Below are 14,334 nucleotides of genomic sequence, written 5' to 3' on the forward strand. Positions count from 1 at the left end.
ATATATGGTAGTTTGAATATATCAGATTCCCAATTTGGTTTTTAACGTTTTCTTTAAGAATTGATTTCTAAATTATCTATTTTATTTATTTTATTTAAGATCACTTTTGACAAAATAAAAATAAAACTTTAAGGACTGACTTGAAATTTGAGATATAGTTTAGGAGCTATTTCACTAATAAAACCCTTTAACTTTAACAAGTTGGTATTTTACTTTGGCCCCCTTAAAAAATAATTTTTTTATTTAATCCCTTTAAAAATGATGAAATCATAAATTAATAAATGACAAAATTATATTTTAACTTCTAAAAAATTTATAATTTTATTTCAAACCCACTAAAAAAATTTTTAGATTCGCCTCTGGTTGAAGTCCTAGCATCAAGCGAGGATATCCACATCCCATTTGTAGGTAGGTAGTGCACTACGAATTGTCCTTTCTGGTAAGGTGCTTCCATCTTGTGAACCTATGCCTCTAGCATCTTGTTTAGGCACTCGGGCTCTCATTAGAGTTAAATGACAAGATCCCAACTCGACACAAAGACAATATTAATCTGTAAAAGGATGATATTTTGAAGACTTCTCCAAAAAAAAAAATCTACCCCTCAATAGTACTCTGCTTATATATACAGACTCTCAAAATTACATCACAATATAGATTGTTTGTCTCACTATAGAAATATAAACAAAAAAAAATATCGTGGGGAGCAATAATTCCCCAAAAGAATCCTCCATTATTGTCCTTCAAAATATAGTATCCCCAACCTTTGATTCGCCGCCTTTTGAAAATGTCTTCACATCCCTTCCTTTCATCTTCATATCCATATATATATAAAAGTTGAACGCAGTTAAAGTTTGCAGAGTGGAAAAAAAATGGGTGAGAAAATTATGTACGATACAATATTTGCTAGAAGCTTTAGTCGATATGACCAGAAAAAGTTAGGATATGGAGCATTTCTAGCTTGTTTTCTTATTGCATTGAGCTTCTCCACTGTCTTCAAGCCTTATTTGGGTCCTTTAACTGTAAATAAGAGACTATCAATCAATGATGGTTTGAAGATGGTAAGGGCCAATGATACAATCAGCTCTAATGCAACATTTTTTAGTAATGTTGTAATTAGCTTTAATGCCACCGTTGAAATGGTTAGTGACGGTTCGAGTAATATGAGTTCAACGTCGAGAAATGACACGATCGGTTCCAGTACGAGCAGTTCTAAGACGTTGGGATTCAATTACACTAATGGTGTAATACGGAATGATACAAGGTTGATGCCGGTGTTAGAGATCAACAATGGAAGCAGTTCTCAACAAGGACAGGGTAAGTTTATGTTTTGTGGATGTATTGAGGGTGAGTTAACACTTTCAGGAGAAGTTTTTGAAGTGTTGATTGTTGGATAGTCAATCAGTCCCTCAACAATCGAAAGTATTGTCTCTGTGTTGGAGTTTTGTTCCTAACCTTCATAGAGAGCCGTGTATGGTTCACGGAAGGGTTGTCTCGATTGATGGAGATGTTAGTATAGAGCGTGTGAATAATTATTGAGCTACTTGAGAGTAAGGTGACTCGAACCACTAACCTAAGGCCAAGGCTCAGGTTGATGTTTCGAGTTGACCTATACTCAATGGACTTCATTATTATTCACACTCCGTATATTAACACTTCTCCCAAACCTTTCATGTCATATTTCTACCAACTGAGGTACTCCCCGCCGTGGCTTTTCACGGTGGCTGAGGATAAAACCTCAACGTGTAGACAATACTTTCGGTTGTTGAAAAACCGGTCGACTTTTCAACTGAGAAGAGTTCAAAGACTTCTCCCGAAATAGTCAATCCACACTCAACAAAATTTAAAACCCATGTTGAAAACTTAGGGTTGTTAGTGATTCTGACAAATATTTTTTTTTTAATTTTGATTGGTTAGGTGGCGTACCAGAGAAAATAATAGAGCCAATTTGCAATATTCAAGGAAGAACAGAGTTTTGTGAGATGAATGGAGATATAAGGATCAATGGGAAATCCTCTACGGTTTTGCAAGTTGGTATGATGACTGAAAATAGTTCATGGATTATCGGTCCGTATGCTCGAAAAGGAGATCGCGAGGCTTTGAGTCATGTAACAAAATGGAGGGTGAAAACCGGGGTAAAGGATGGTGACAACGGAGTGCATCAATGCAATCGGTACCATGGAGTTCCGGCTGTTGTTTTTTCGCTTGGCGGATATGCGGGGAACAATTTCCATGACTACACCGATATCATTATTCCTCTTTATCTAACATCTCGACGGTTTAACGGAGAAGTGAAGTTTCTTATCACCAACAAGAACCCATGGTGGATCAACAAGTTCAAGACCATACTACGAAATCTTTCCCATTACGACCCAATCGACATTGATAATGAACAACAAGTCCATTGTTTCCCAACCGTGATCATCGGCCTAAAACGCGACCCTAAAGAACTAACCATCGATCCATCGAGATCACCTCATTCCATGAAAGAATTTCGACAATTCCTTAGAACAACGTACTCATTGAAAAAAACCACCGCTGTAAAACTAACCAACAACAATCGAAAAAAACGACCTCGTCTCCTCATCCTTTCAAGGAAAAAAACACGAGCGTTCACCAACACAAAAGCAATCGCGACAATGGCAAGAACCTTAGGCTACAAGGTAACCATCGCAGAGACCGATTCAAACGTAGCAAAAGTAGCTGAAACCATAAACGCTTGTGATGTAATGATGGGTGTCCACGGTGCTGGGTTAACCAACATGGTTTTTCTCCCAAGCAACGCAATCTTAATCCAAATCGTACCCATCGGTGGGTTCGAATGGTTAGCACGAACCGATTTCGAAGAACCGTCGAAGGGCATGAACTTAAGGTATTTGGAATATAAAATTAAAACAGAAGAGAGTACATTGATTCAACAATATCCACCCTACCATGAAGTTATAAGGAATCCAGGTGCAATTGCAAAACAGGGTTGGGATGCATTTAAGGCAGTGTATTTACAGCAACAAAATGTGAAGCTTGATATACATAGATTTAGACCCATTTTGTCAAGAGCTATTGAGCTTTTACATGAGTAAGTTATTATAAACTATATTCAATCATTTTTCTTCAATGTATAGTGATTAAAGAAGTGTAAAGAGTGAAATAGAATCATATATATATATTTTGTTTTTTAAATAAACATTTGTATTATCAAAAACCCAGTCTTAAAAAAGAAATTCATCATTCATTTGGGGTCTAATGTTGATATTTGGGCTCAATAATTTGTTTGGGTTAATTTTCAAAATCATGAAAACGTGATGCCCATTGGTGATTTAATTTTTTGGATAAACTACACTAGTAGTCACCCAACTATTAGTAAATTTTGTTTTTGATAATCAAATTATGAAAAGTTACAAAATGGTCACCCAACTATTCAATTTTATTTTATTTTTTGTCACAAGCTAACTAACGATGACAACTTTTAAATTGACATAATAGTAACTTTAACCCTAACATTGAGTTTAGAGATATAAATGAAAAAGGTCATTTAGGGTATGCCTGGGTGAATCGGGCTTGAACTCAAGCCTGAATTCTTTTTTTAGAATGGACCTCGACCTTATCCATAAACACTTATACTTCCAAATCTCAATAATTGTTTGTTTTTAAATGATAAATCCATCAATGAAGCCTTAGTTGGGTTGACAAGATTGAGGTTTTAAGGCCAACTAGATTCGAGTCCCACCCTATGAGCATTATTTATGGACTAGCTAGTTAATTGAGCCAACTATTTGAGGTCGAAATATTAGTCTTGGCTCAATTAGCTACCTAGCCCATATATATTGTTCAAAGGGGTGAGACTCAAATCTACTTTAGTCTTAAAACCTCAATATTGTTAATACAATTACGGCAACATTGATGGATTTACCATCCGGCGTAAAAGCAAAAATTTATTGAGATTTAAAAATAGAGATGTTAATGGGTCAAATGAATACCCATTTTAAAATAAAAAATTAGACCCAAGCTCAAGCTTGATGGACTGAAAGTTTAAAGCACATATTTCAATTAGGCCAAACTTGAGCAATTATACGGTGTTAAGTACATTACTCCTTTCCTTTCCAACAATAACATCAAATTTTACCATATGAAAGTGACTAAATTTTAGCCTCTAAAGTTGCCATTCCTTGGGAGCAAACACATTTTCATATGGTATACACAGGGAAATAAATTCAACTAAAAGCAAATAAAGATTTGCTTATACACTATGTAGAATGTTTAAAATGCTGAAATTTGTAGCAGTTTTGCCCTATACAAAAGCCATTGTCAACAAGCACTTGGCTCAATGGTAAGGTTGACAGACTAGGAACTTTGAGATCACATGTTCAAATATCATAGATTCATCGCCATGTTTGAGTCCCATGCTTTCCTCGATACATTTATGATTTATATCTTTCATCTTGTATATGATCTCCAATTTCAGGGTCAATAAGAAGATGTTGCTTCAATGTGTCTTCATCAATGGCTATATTTCCTATTTTTTTCTCCTCAGTTTTACCCCATAGTACCAAATAAAGGCCTACCACTATCAGAACTGCACCTAATACACTACAAGGACCAAAAAAGAATATATAAGTGAAAAATATGCCATGATCAATGCATAGCTAACTTAGCTAGTTCCCTTTTTTTTCATACCATCCAGAGTATAATTTGTCGCCGAGGATTACGAACGCCATGATCGCGACTAAAAGCATCTGTAACGGCTGGAAGATGGCAACAAAAACAGGGCCAACTTTGTGGATACACCATGTCTGAAGAGAAAACACTATACCAGATGCCACTATTCCCTGACAAAACACACACACATACAATAACATTATGTGAAACAGAAGATATTTATGTATATGTTTCAGATCATGCAAAACACTGGGAAATACATGTACATACAGCATATAGAATAGTGAAAAGCTCTTCCATTGATTGGATTTTCCAATTATTGAAATCTGTTTCCACAAATGCTGCTATAACCAGGAACCGGATTAGTCCAAAAAAGCATGTGAATGAAGTGAGTGTGAGTTTTGCTGGATACTTCTTCAATACAGGTGCCTGCAATTCAACAAGGAAAACCTGCCAACTTCAATGATCATATACTACATATATATACGTGTATGTGTGAGAGAGTTAAATCAGGTCTGAACTAAGCAACTGTTCCTACATTGGGGCTTGAACTTTTTTGTTCAGGTTAGTCCCTGAACTTGACAATTGTTCCCAGATTAGGGCCTAAACTTGACAATTGTTCCCACATTATGGCCTGAACCATGAACTGACTTGGAAAAACGAAAAAGTTCAAACTCCAATGTGAGAACAATTGTTCAGGCCTCATGTGAGAATAGTTGCCAAGTTCACGCCTTAAAAAATGATTAACCCTATATATGTGTATCTATATATATCATGCATGTATAGATGGATTGTATAGATGACTATAACCTGAAAAACCAACCAACCAGCCCAGGATAAGCAGTGGCCGAGGAGGTAAATGCATCCCAAAGTCCAATTCTGCATATTGTTTGATTGGTGTAATAGAATGGGACCTTTATAGAGAGTAATTACAGTGGCACCTCCTACACTTACAATGGTTCCCAACACTTTAGCCAATCCATCTTTTCTTGCAATATTTATTTGCTCAAGTCTGCAAAAAAAGAAAAAAAAAGAAACAAGAAAAAAACATTACCATTGTTCTTATGAGACCATACATACATACATACATACATACATACATACATACATACATACATACCTTAGAGCTGAAGCCGCAAGAAAAGTAATTGCAGGAACTGAGTTTTGCATTGCTGAAGCCAATGTTGGAGATGCATAATATAAACCCAAAATGTAAAATCCCTGGTTTGCTGTTATTCTGAAGTAACATAGACTATATAAACATATATACATATATATAATAAGCTCATAAACAATGAAGAGCGTCTATTATGGTAGCTAGTGTTTTCATCTTACCCCAGTAATGCCAAAAGGAAGAACTGAACCAGCAATGAAAAAGTAAGGGGTGGTCTTTCTTTCCTGAAATTAATTAATTGATGAACATTAAATACTGTACTATTGTGAACTATTCAATAAGCAAAAAAGTTTATATAACAAGGGCTTACTTTTCCAAGAAATAAGCAAAGGGACTCAACAAAAGCAAAGCAATGATATTTCTATAAACAGGATAAACTACTTTGCTAACACCAATATTAAGTGCAACCCTTGACACAATATGGAACCCTGAAAAGCATAATTGCAATGTAACTAATGCTAGAACAAGTTTCATTTTGTATGAAACAGTACTCTTTTTCCCCATTATTGCCTGCTTATCACTTTGGTTGAGGCAGTATCACAAATACATGGTTGGCACATGCTTTATAAACAAACCATGGGGAAGAACCATTTTTTTTTTTCTAAAAGCACATGCAAAAATAATCATGGCAGTGGAAGGACATTTCAATCATCTGGTCTTAAACTTCAACATGGATTTTATTTTCCATTTTGACTTTAATAATTATATAGGCAATTTGATACTTATACCTTTTTTTTTTCACTTTTATCCTTAAATTTGGTAATTAGATTCATTTGTCCCTAAATTTGGATTCTATCAAGATTTGATGATGTGATTAGCATTACTGAAACAAAATTGGATTGAAAGTAATGGTCCGAATAAAGGGTTGAACTAATTAATTCAAAAACTGCTTGAAATTGGAAAATCGATAATTGAACATGTTGAACGAGACTAATAATTTATTTTTGTTTTTTTATATTTTATAAATTTGTAATTATTATTGATCCGACAATTGAACCGATTAAACAGGTTGAATGAAGAACTAGTGGTTTGACTTATTTAACCACCAGTCTGGTTATTAAAACACTGAATGCGACACTTTAAGATCATACCATTATCACCTGAAAATTTATATATATATTTTAAAATTTTCAAGTTTAAAGACCAAAATGGATTTAATTGTTAAGTTCAAGAGCTAAAGTTAACCAAAAAAAATACAAGTACCAAAATAAACTTAATTATCAAATTCAGGGATCAAAAATTATATTATCCTAATTATATAATTTCAATTTTCTTGGGGAGACAAAGAGGAGATTTAGCATGTTGGACAGATATTAGGGAAAATTTGTTTCACATTTGATTTCATGTTTGGTATAACTTCTGCAAAAAAAGAAAGAACATGTTTGTTCTCATCTCAATTATTGAAAAACTGTAATTGAAATTGATTTACTTTTTTTCTTATTTTTGATTGGCCACATTGAAGAAACATAGAAACAAACAAAGCTTGAAGAAGATTCATGTATGTGTGTATCTATATTTTTGTTCGAAAAAGATAAACCATAAAATTTTTTAGTTAAAGAGAGGAAAAATCTAAGATGAGATTCATGAACCTATTTATTGAGAACTAGTGGGAATATTCTTGCCCTTTCAATTTATATATATAAGATGTAATCATTTGTGGAACATGGTGTTGTCCAAAATGGTTCATCACTGGCCTTGACAGAGATGCCGCTGTCTTGAAGAAAAAGAGTTGGGAGATAAATTTTGGAGACATGTTTTTATTGTATAAATTATCATTTGAAGATCTCAGCACAAGTGGGGGTGAGATACTACTGAGTTTATTACCAACTTTATTACAACATGGGTTAAATGTCCATTGACTTAAAAAAGACCAAATATACTTAAGAATACACTTGTGGGATTTAGCTGTATTCCTTGATTATTACAATAGGTGAACAAAACCATTACATGTAGAAGAAGAACCTTCCAGGTTTTCTAGTAAGTTGCCGATAGTGTTTTTATTCATTTTACTGTCTGAATTTAATATTTTTCAGATCAAAATCTTTCAATAATGTTAACTTTAAATTTTAAATTTATTTTAAATATCGAAGAAAAGAACCCATCAGTTATTATTTTAAATTCCAGCTATGCTTTTGTTGCAAAAGTTGTCAAAGGAAATTTTGGATATATATGCACATTAAATAAATCAGTAAACGGTAACATGAGATTTCGAATTTATGGTTTAGGGAGTAAATTTTTAAACTTGAATTATAATAATTTACTTAAATTTGACTTGTTAAAGTTTTAAAATTTTCGACATTATCATTAACCCAAAACTTTCTTATTTTAAAATTAAAATATTAATGACATAAATCAAATGAGTCAAATTAAATAATTTCATCGATTTCAAAATAAGTAAAAGTTAACGTTTTGATCACTTAACTTTAAAATGTTACAAAATAATCATTAAATTATTCAAAAGTTTTTATTTAAATCATTAGTTGTTAAGTTTTTTTTTATAAAAAAAATCTGGCTAGTGAGTTCCAAGTGGTATTCAACGACTGATACGCTGGATCAATACCCATCGATGAGTAGAAGAACATAACTTAGATCCAAATCAATCTAACGATTAATGTTGGGGATCGGAAAAGAAAGTTGTTTAGATTTTGGGCTGGAGATTCGTAACATTTAAAATTGTTTATAAGGAAAAAAATAAATTGTAGAAGAGAAGGGCAATGGGAGCTTTCAATTGGTGCAGGCGGTGCAAACAAATAAGATTATACAATCGCGACTTTAACAATCCAATGACTTAAATGAAAACTTTCAAATAATTTAATGATAATTTGGTAACTTTTTGAAATTGAGTAAACAAAATATAAACTTACTAATAATTTAGTGACCTTAAATGTAATTTACTCAAAAATTTTAACAAGTCAGGCCCAAAAGAATTCATTTGAAAATATTGCAGCCAAATTAGTCCAAAACATGTGAAAAATGATGCTTGGGATTTAAGATCCAAGCAAAATTTATTTATATATTTATAATTAAATAAATTTAAATATCTACCAAATTATCTATACTCGTGTAATTCTAATTTATTCAAAAGCTGTAAAATTATAGTGTTTGATTATATAAATTAGATATAATTTGTGGCTCACTCTATTATTTTTTCTTTATTAATATTCAATGCATATTTAATCATCATTTATAAGTTAATTTTTACATTTAACAGATGGATCCTACATGAATCCTACACATTTGAGTGGTGATGATTATCATATTGGATAGGGATAGTGTTCATGGGTCGAGCTACCCGGCTAGGCCCGAAAAATAGACTTGGATAAAAAAATTAGTCCCGTTTAAAATATGGGTTGGGCTCAGACTTGAACATTTAAGGCCTAAGCTTGGCCCGAGCCATTTTTAAGTTTATAATAATTTTTATATATTATTTTTATATATTATGTAATTTATAACACATTAAAAGAATAAACCTATACTAATTATATAATATTACTCTAATTAAACATTAAAATAATGTTAAAATAATATAATATAATTTTAAAAAAATTCAAAATAATATGGGTGGGCCTAAAATGAGCTTGGGTTAGTCTTTTGCAAATATGGGCGAGACTGGGTAAAATTTTAGACCCATATTTCGGGTTGGGTTGGGCTAAGCTTGGGCACGAATAAAGTATGGTAATATCATGCTTAGGCCTAGCTCGACCCGACCCATGAACACCTTTAGGATAATTTAGCCAAGTAAATTTGGCTTTATATTTTCTTTTTCTTTTTTAGATTTTTATGAATTTTTAATTATTTATTTAATTATTGTTGGTCTGATGGCCAAACCGATCGAATTGAGAACTAATGGTCTAACTTGTTCAACAATTGGTTCGGTTATTAAAATACTAAATATGACACTTTGATATTTTACCACATCATCATCTAATTCTTTTTATTTTTTAAACTTAAAAGAGTCACATCATTAAACTTTCAGATTTTTTATATTTAGGGATCGAAATAGACATAATTGTCAAGTTCAGGGGTCAAAAATTACATTATCCTCATTTTTTTTTTGCGGTCACAATGAACTTAAATGAATAACAATTTTTAAGTTCAAGAGTCAAAATAAATAAAAAATTTAGAAACCAAAGTAAACTTCTTACTAAATTTAGAGGTCAAAAATTATATTATCCTTTTAAATATTAATGGATCAAACCTTGTTATCCTCCTATTAAAAATCAATCTAAGTAACTTCAAAAATTAATTTAAAACAGAGAAATATGGCACGACATCGATTCTAGGAAACCCAATTTTGTAATAAATAATGAAAGTTGAGTAGAATTACTAGATCTGGTTGTCACTGTATCATTATCTTACTGCTCTCATTAATAACACAACAGGAAATTGAATGCCATTTCTCAATATTTGGAGTTTTATCCGAAAATATGTCCGAACAATTAAAGGTTAGTTTGGTTGGATTCAGTTACAATTTTTAAAATTTTAAATCGTTTGTGTTAATTTAATTTGGTTTGATTCGGTATTTAATTTTCATATAAATTTTGTATTTTGAGTTTTTTAAATTTATTTTGATAAACTAAATTATTTAATAAAATTTTAAGATTTTTATAAATATTTTAAAATATATATTTTTAATTAAATAAAAATAGTCAATAATAGCAACTTTTTTAAAAAAAAATAATCCGTCATAATTAAATAAAAATTTTTGATTCAACCCAAATAATTGCAAATTTTCAATTTGTATTTTAAAAACCGTTCAAATATCACGATTTAGATCGACTTCTAAATTCTCAATTTAAAGTGTGTGATTCCTAAAATAATTGTATTTACCCTACCAATTCTTAAAATCAATTACCATTACTTTTTTAATTTGGGATAAATATCAAAGCTATATATAAACTTCGAATTAATGTGCAACGTTATATATGAAATTTGATTTTGTGTTATTTTATACGTGAAAATTTTATTTGATTCAATTTTCACGAATCATTGACAATATTATACGTTACTTACACAAACAACTATATTAATCCAATATATATTCATTTCCTCAAATGTGTATAGTTGAATTAAAATCAAAGTTTCATCTATACATGTGAATTATAATTCAAGTTTCATATATATAATTGCACCAAATTAAATTTTATATATCAATTTACACATTAGACCAAAGTTTATGTATAAATTTAATATTTATCCCTTTTATTTCCTAAAACCTTTTAGATCTGTTAATTCTATTTTTATAATGAAAAATAAATCTCCGTTAATCCTTTTTTTTTTCAAGTTGTTTAGCATTTTCCTCAAATTTTCATATGTTCTTGTGTACCCTAGGAAAGGGGTAAGGAAAAAAAAGGAGCTTTCAAGTGTTAGCTGTGGGGGCGAGATTATAAATACATTCAGTTTGGATGGGATATGGGACTTAATTTTCAGCCATAACTATATCAATTGGTTATGGTGGTGGAGACCTATGAAGTGGGGAAAATATAGACAAAGAATATATATAATGAGATGAAATTGACAGTATAATATTATGCATTATTAAATGAACTAGATAATTACACATGATTAAAATTACCGTCTATGATTCGAACAATTAGATGAAAAATATATATATACAAGGTTGATCAGCTGACATCCAATGTATATATGCTGCAGCAACCAAGCTCCCATTCTTTCTGTATTGCAAACAAAAATAAAAATCGATAATTGTCATACCTACCTCTCGTGAGTCCGAATCACTACATAACTTAAATAGTCATTCTCTAAAGAGGACAACTCATACATAATATGACAAAATTAACATTAATAAATTTATTAACTTCTAAAAAGTCTGGAACTAATATATATGTAGGCAAGAGAAAAGAACCCCCTTAAAGGCTATTAAGCAACAATAAAAAGGGTCAATATACCTTCTCCTCTAACATCTATCTTAATCCACCTTCGACTTTTCACTTTCCAAATGAACCGTTACAAATCATCGTAACTTTAATCATATTTCATAAAATGGACATGAAAAATATTAAAAAAATTTAATTAGCGTTAATGCAGTAATTGCAATTCCATTTCCAAGCTTGAACTTTCAAGGGAGCGGTGGTAGTACTGAACATGGATCAATAAAAGTCTTCTTCTACGGAGCCGAAAAATGAATATGTCGGCTATATTTATACATGTTATGCTCTATTATACCATTGATAAAAACATAGAATTTTCCACAAGCAAGTGGTACCTTTGGATAAGGGGAATCACTTTAATGGTAATATCTAACAAGCATATAAAAGCATAGCATCCGAATTGTTTTGACAAAAACATCACCAAGACTTATCTTCAAATTTGTGCGTAAGCTACCTGTATACGAAAGTCAAAAAAGACAAGATAAACAAAATTATACCAATCGATGTTGATGTTGGAACCTAACATGAACTTACATATGTTGAAGATCAAATTACATGACGAAGATCATCATCAATCTCTTAGTCCTGTAATAAATCTGTAAACTGCAAAAAAAAAAAAGAAAAGTAAACCACAAACAACAAAACCCATACATACACAGAAGAAATGTAATTCAATGGGTTTAGGGTTTAAAAGAGGGGCTATGAAAGGTGATGATGACAGAAGCATAGAGAGCACAAAGGAGTGGGATGCATGCACATAGGCAACACCATCATCTGTGCTCTCTATCTTCTGTCAACAACAATCACCAGTGCCTCCTCTTCAACCAACACCTCCCATGTATACTATAAAATATTATAATTATATATATGCTCCTTGAACTAATGTTTTCTCATCAAAAGAATCATTATAAAAAAGACCATAAATGTTACTTTAATAGGAAAATGTTCCCTAAAGAATGGAGAGAGTGAGAAAACATATAGGAAGTAGGGGGTGCTCTATAGGAGAAGAGACCCATAGGCCTCCCTATTTATAGGAAGAAAAAAGGGTTTGCCCACTTAAAGATAATTGGATGTTTCTAGGAGTGTCTCTCCATTTGCTAATCCTTTCTCTTTCTATTTTACGGCTATAATGTTAGAACTTGTATCTCCTTCTCAAAATGCATCTTCCCTTGTTTCATTCCCTAAAATTCATTTAGGGTTAAATTATTATTTAGGTTTAAATTTAACAATTATTCTCACATTAAGATCTAAATTTTTTTGGTTTAAATTAAGTCCTACACTTTACAATTATTTTCACATTAGAACCTGAATTTTAGGGTTTTCAAAGAAATATCAACAATTAACTTAAACAAAAGAAAAAGTTTAGATCCCAATGTGAGGATAATTATCAAGTTCAAAGCTTAATTTGAATAAAAAAAATTCAGACTTCAATACGAGAATAATTATCAAGTTCATAACTTACTTAAACTAAAAAAAAGAGTTCAAGTACGAGAATAGTAATCAAATTTAAAGTGAAAGTAATTTAATTTAATTTTTTTACATTTTAAACCCATAACAATCCTAAGGGTACAAGTACCCCTATTTTCCCGTGAGAAAATCCCCCTTTTTTTTAGAGGGTTAGATATATATGTACCGTGTGAATTAAAATTTGTGTTTCTTCTACAACTAAATTGAAAACAGATTTTTCGGTTTCAATGATCTTGTGGCAGCTTTATAATAGGACATGCCATGTGAATTTGATATATATATATATATATATAATATGAGAATGCATGATTTGTGGCTGTAAAAATAATCTTTACATCATTTCAGGTAAGTTGTTAAGATATGGCACCCATTTTGTTGTTGACTTATCAACAATCCACATGTGAGACCCACCATGCAAAAATTATTAATATTTATTCATGAATTTTCTATTATTTTTATTTTATCAAGTAATAAGATTGTATTATTTATTAACGGTGCATCAAATATTCATCCATTCTTTATATTCAGATAATTGTTACGAAATAATCATTTATCGCCACAATGATATTAAAAAAGATTTTGTTTCAATTTAAGTTTTATAGTTTTGTACAGCATTACATTAATTAAATTTGAATTTCATTGATGTAAATGGGAAGAATAAAATTATATATTATGGATAAATTAGTTTAAACTAAATATAATATATATTACAATAAAAAATATCTTAAGAATTTTAAAATTATTACTAAATAAACATTTAACAAATCTATGGATTTAAGAAATTATCATAAATGTTATATTTCTATTGCTCGATTAACACTATTTTTGAATCTAAATTCATATTCTCAAATCTTTAATTCTCAAACCCAACTTTTAGAGGAACAGATCATTTTATCCCAAAAATTTGTAATTTTGTTATAATTTTATTTCGACTTTTAAACCAAATTTGTGACTTTTAACTTGAGTGCATTTCAAAGACATTAGCAATTCCCCAGAGAGCATCCCTCAACACACATATCTTATCTTGTATCTGTAGTGTTGCACGCTCTTGGAAAGAATAAAGATGGAACCAAAATGGGGCGGTGGGTTCTAATAAAAGATGGCTACACGTTTTCCAAATAAAACCCTAGATCCCTTGACTACATGTCA

General features: G+C 31.1%; 2 protein-coding genes and 1 long non-coding RNA gene across 4 annotated transcripts; 1 reads left to right on the plus strand and 2 right to left on the minus strand.

The window, feature by feature from the left end:
* The first annotated feature begins 652 nt into the window (after positions 1–652).
* Positions 653–3,316, plus strand: LOC107930959 (beta-1,2-xylosyltransferase XYXT1). Its single transcript, XM_016862736.2, has 2 exons — positions 653–1,314; positions 1,915–3,316. The coding sequence occupies exons 1-2, from the start codon at positions 870–872 to the stop codon at positions 3,075–3,077; spliced, it is 1,608 nt and encodes a 535-aa protein (XP_016718225.2). The 5' UTR covers positions 653–869; the 3' UTR covers positions 3,078–3,316.
* Positions 3,317–4,074: 758 nt separating this feature from the next.
* LOC107930960 (WAT1-related protein At3g18200) lies at positions 4,075–6,386 on the minus strand. Its single transcript, XM_016862737.2, has 7 exons — positions 6,138–6,386; positions 5,989–6,051; positions 5,774–5,890; positions 5,464–5,665; positions 4,924–5,082; positions 4,672–4,823; positions 4,075–4,584 (listed from the first exon to the last, which is right to left on the minus strand). Exons 1-7 carry the CDS (start codon positions 6,329–6,331, stop codon positions 4,416–4,418), a joined length of 1,056 nt encoding a protein of 351 aa, XP_016718226.2. The 5' UTR covers positions 6,332–6,386; the 3' UTR covers positions 4,075–4,415.
* A 4,955-nt stretch (positions 6,387–11,341) lies between these two features.
* On the minus strand, positions 11,342–12,734 carry LOC121224442 (uncharacterized). 2 transcript variants are annotated; one of them, XR_005922012.1, is made up of 4 exons: positions 12,649–12,734; positions 12,253–12,321; positions 12,054–12,172; positions 11,342–11,502 (listed from the first exon to the last, which is right to left on the minus strand). It is a non-coding gene; the product is annotated as an uncharacterized lncRNA (long non-coding RNA). The 2 variants fall into 2 exon arrangements; XR_005922011.1 differs by having other exon boundaries at positions 12,253–12,727.
* Positions 12,735–14,334: the final 1,600 nt, after the last annotated feature.

Source organism: Gossypium hirsutum, chromosome D12 (assembly GCF_007990345.1).
Source record: "Gossypium hirsutum isolate 1008001.06 chromosome D12, Gossypium_hirsutum_v2.1, whole genome shotgun sequence".
NCBI lineage: Eukaryota > Viridiplantae > Streptophyta > Magnoliopsida > Malvales > Malvaceae > Gossypium > Gossypium hirsutum.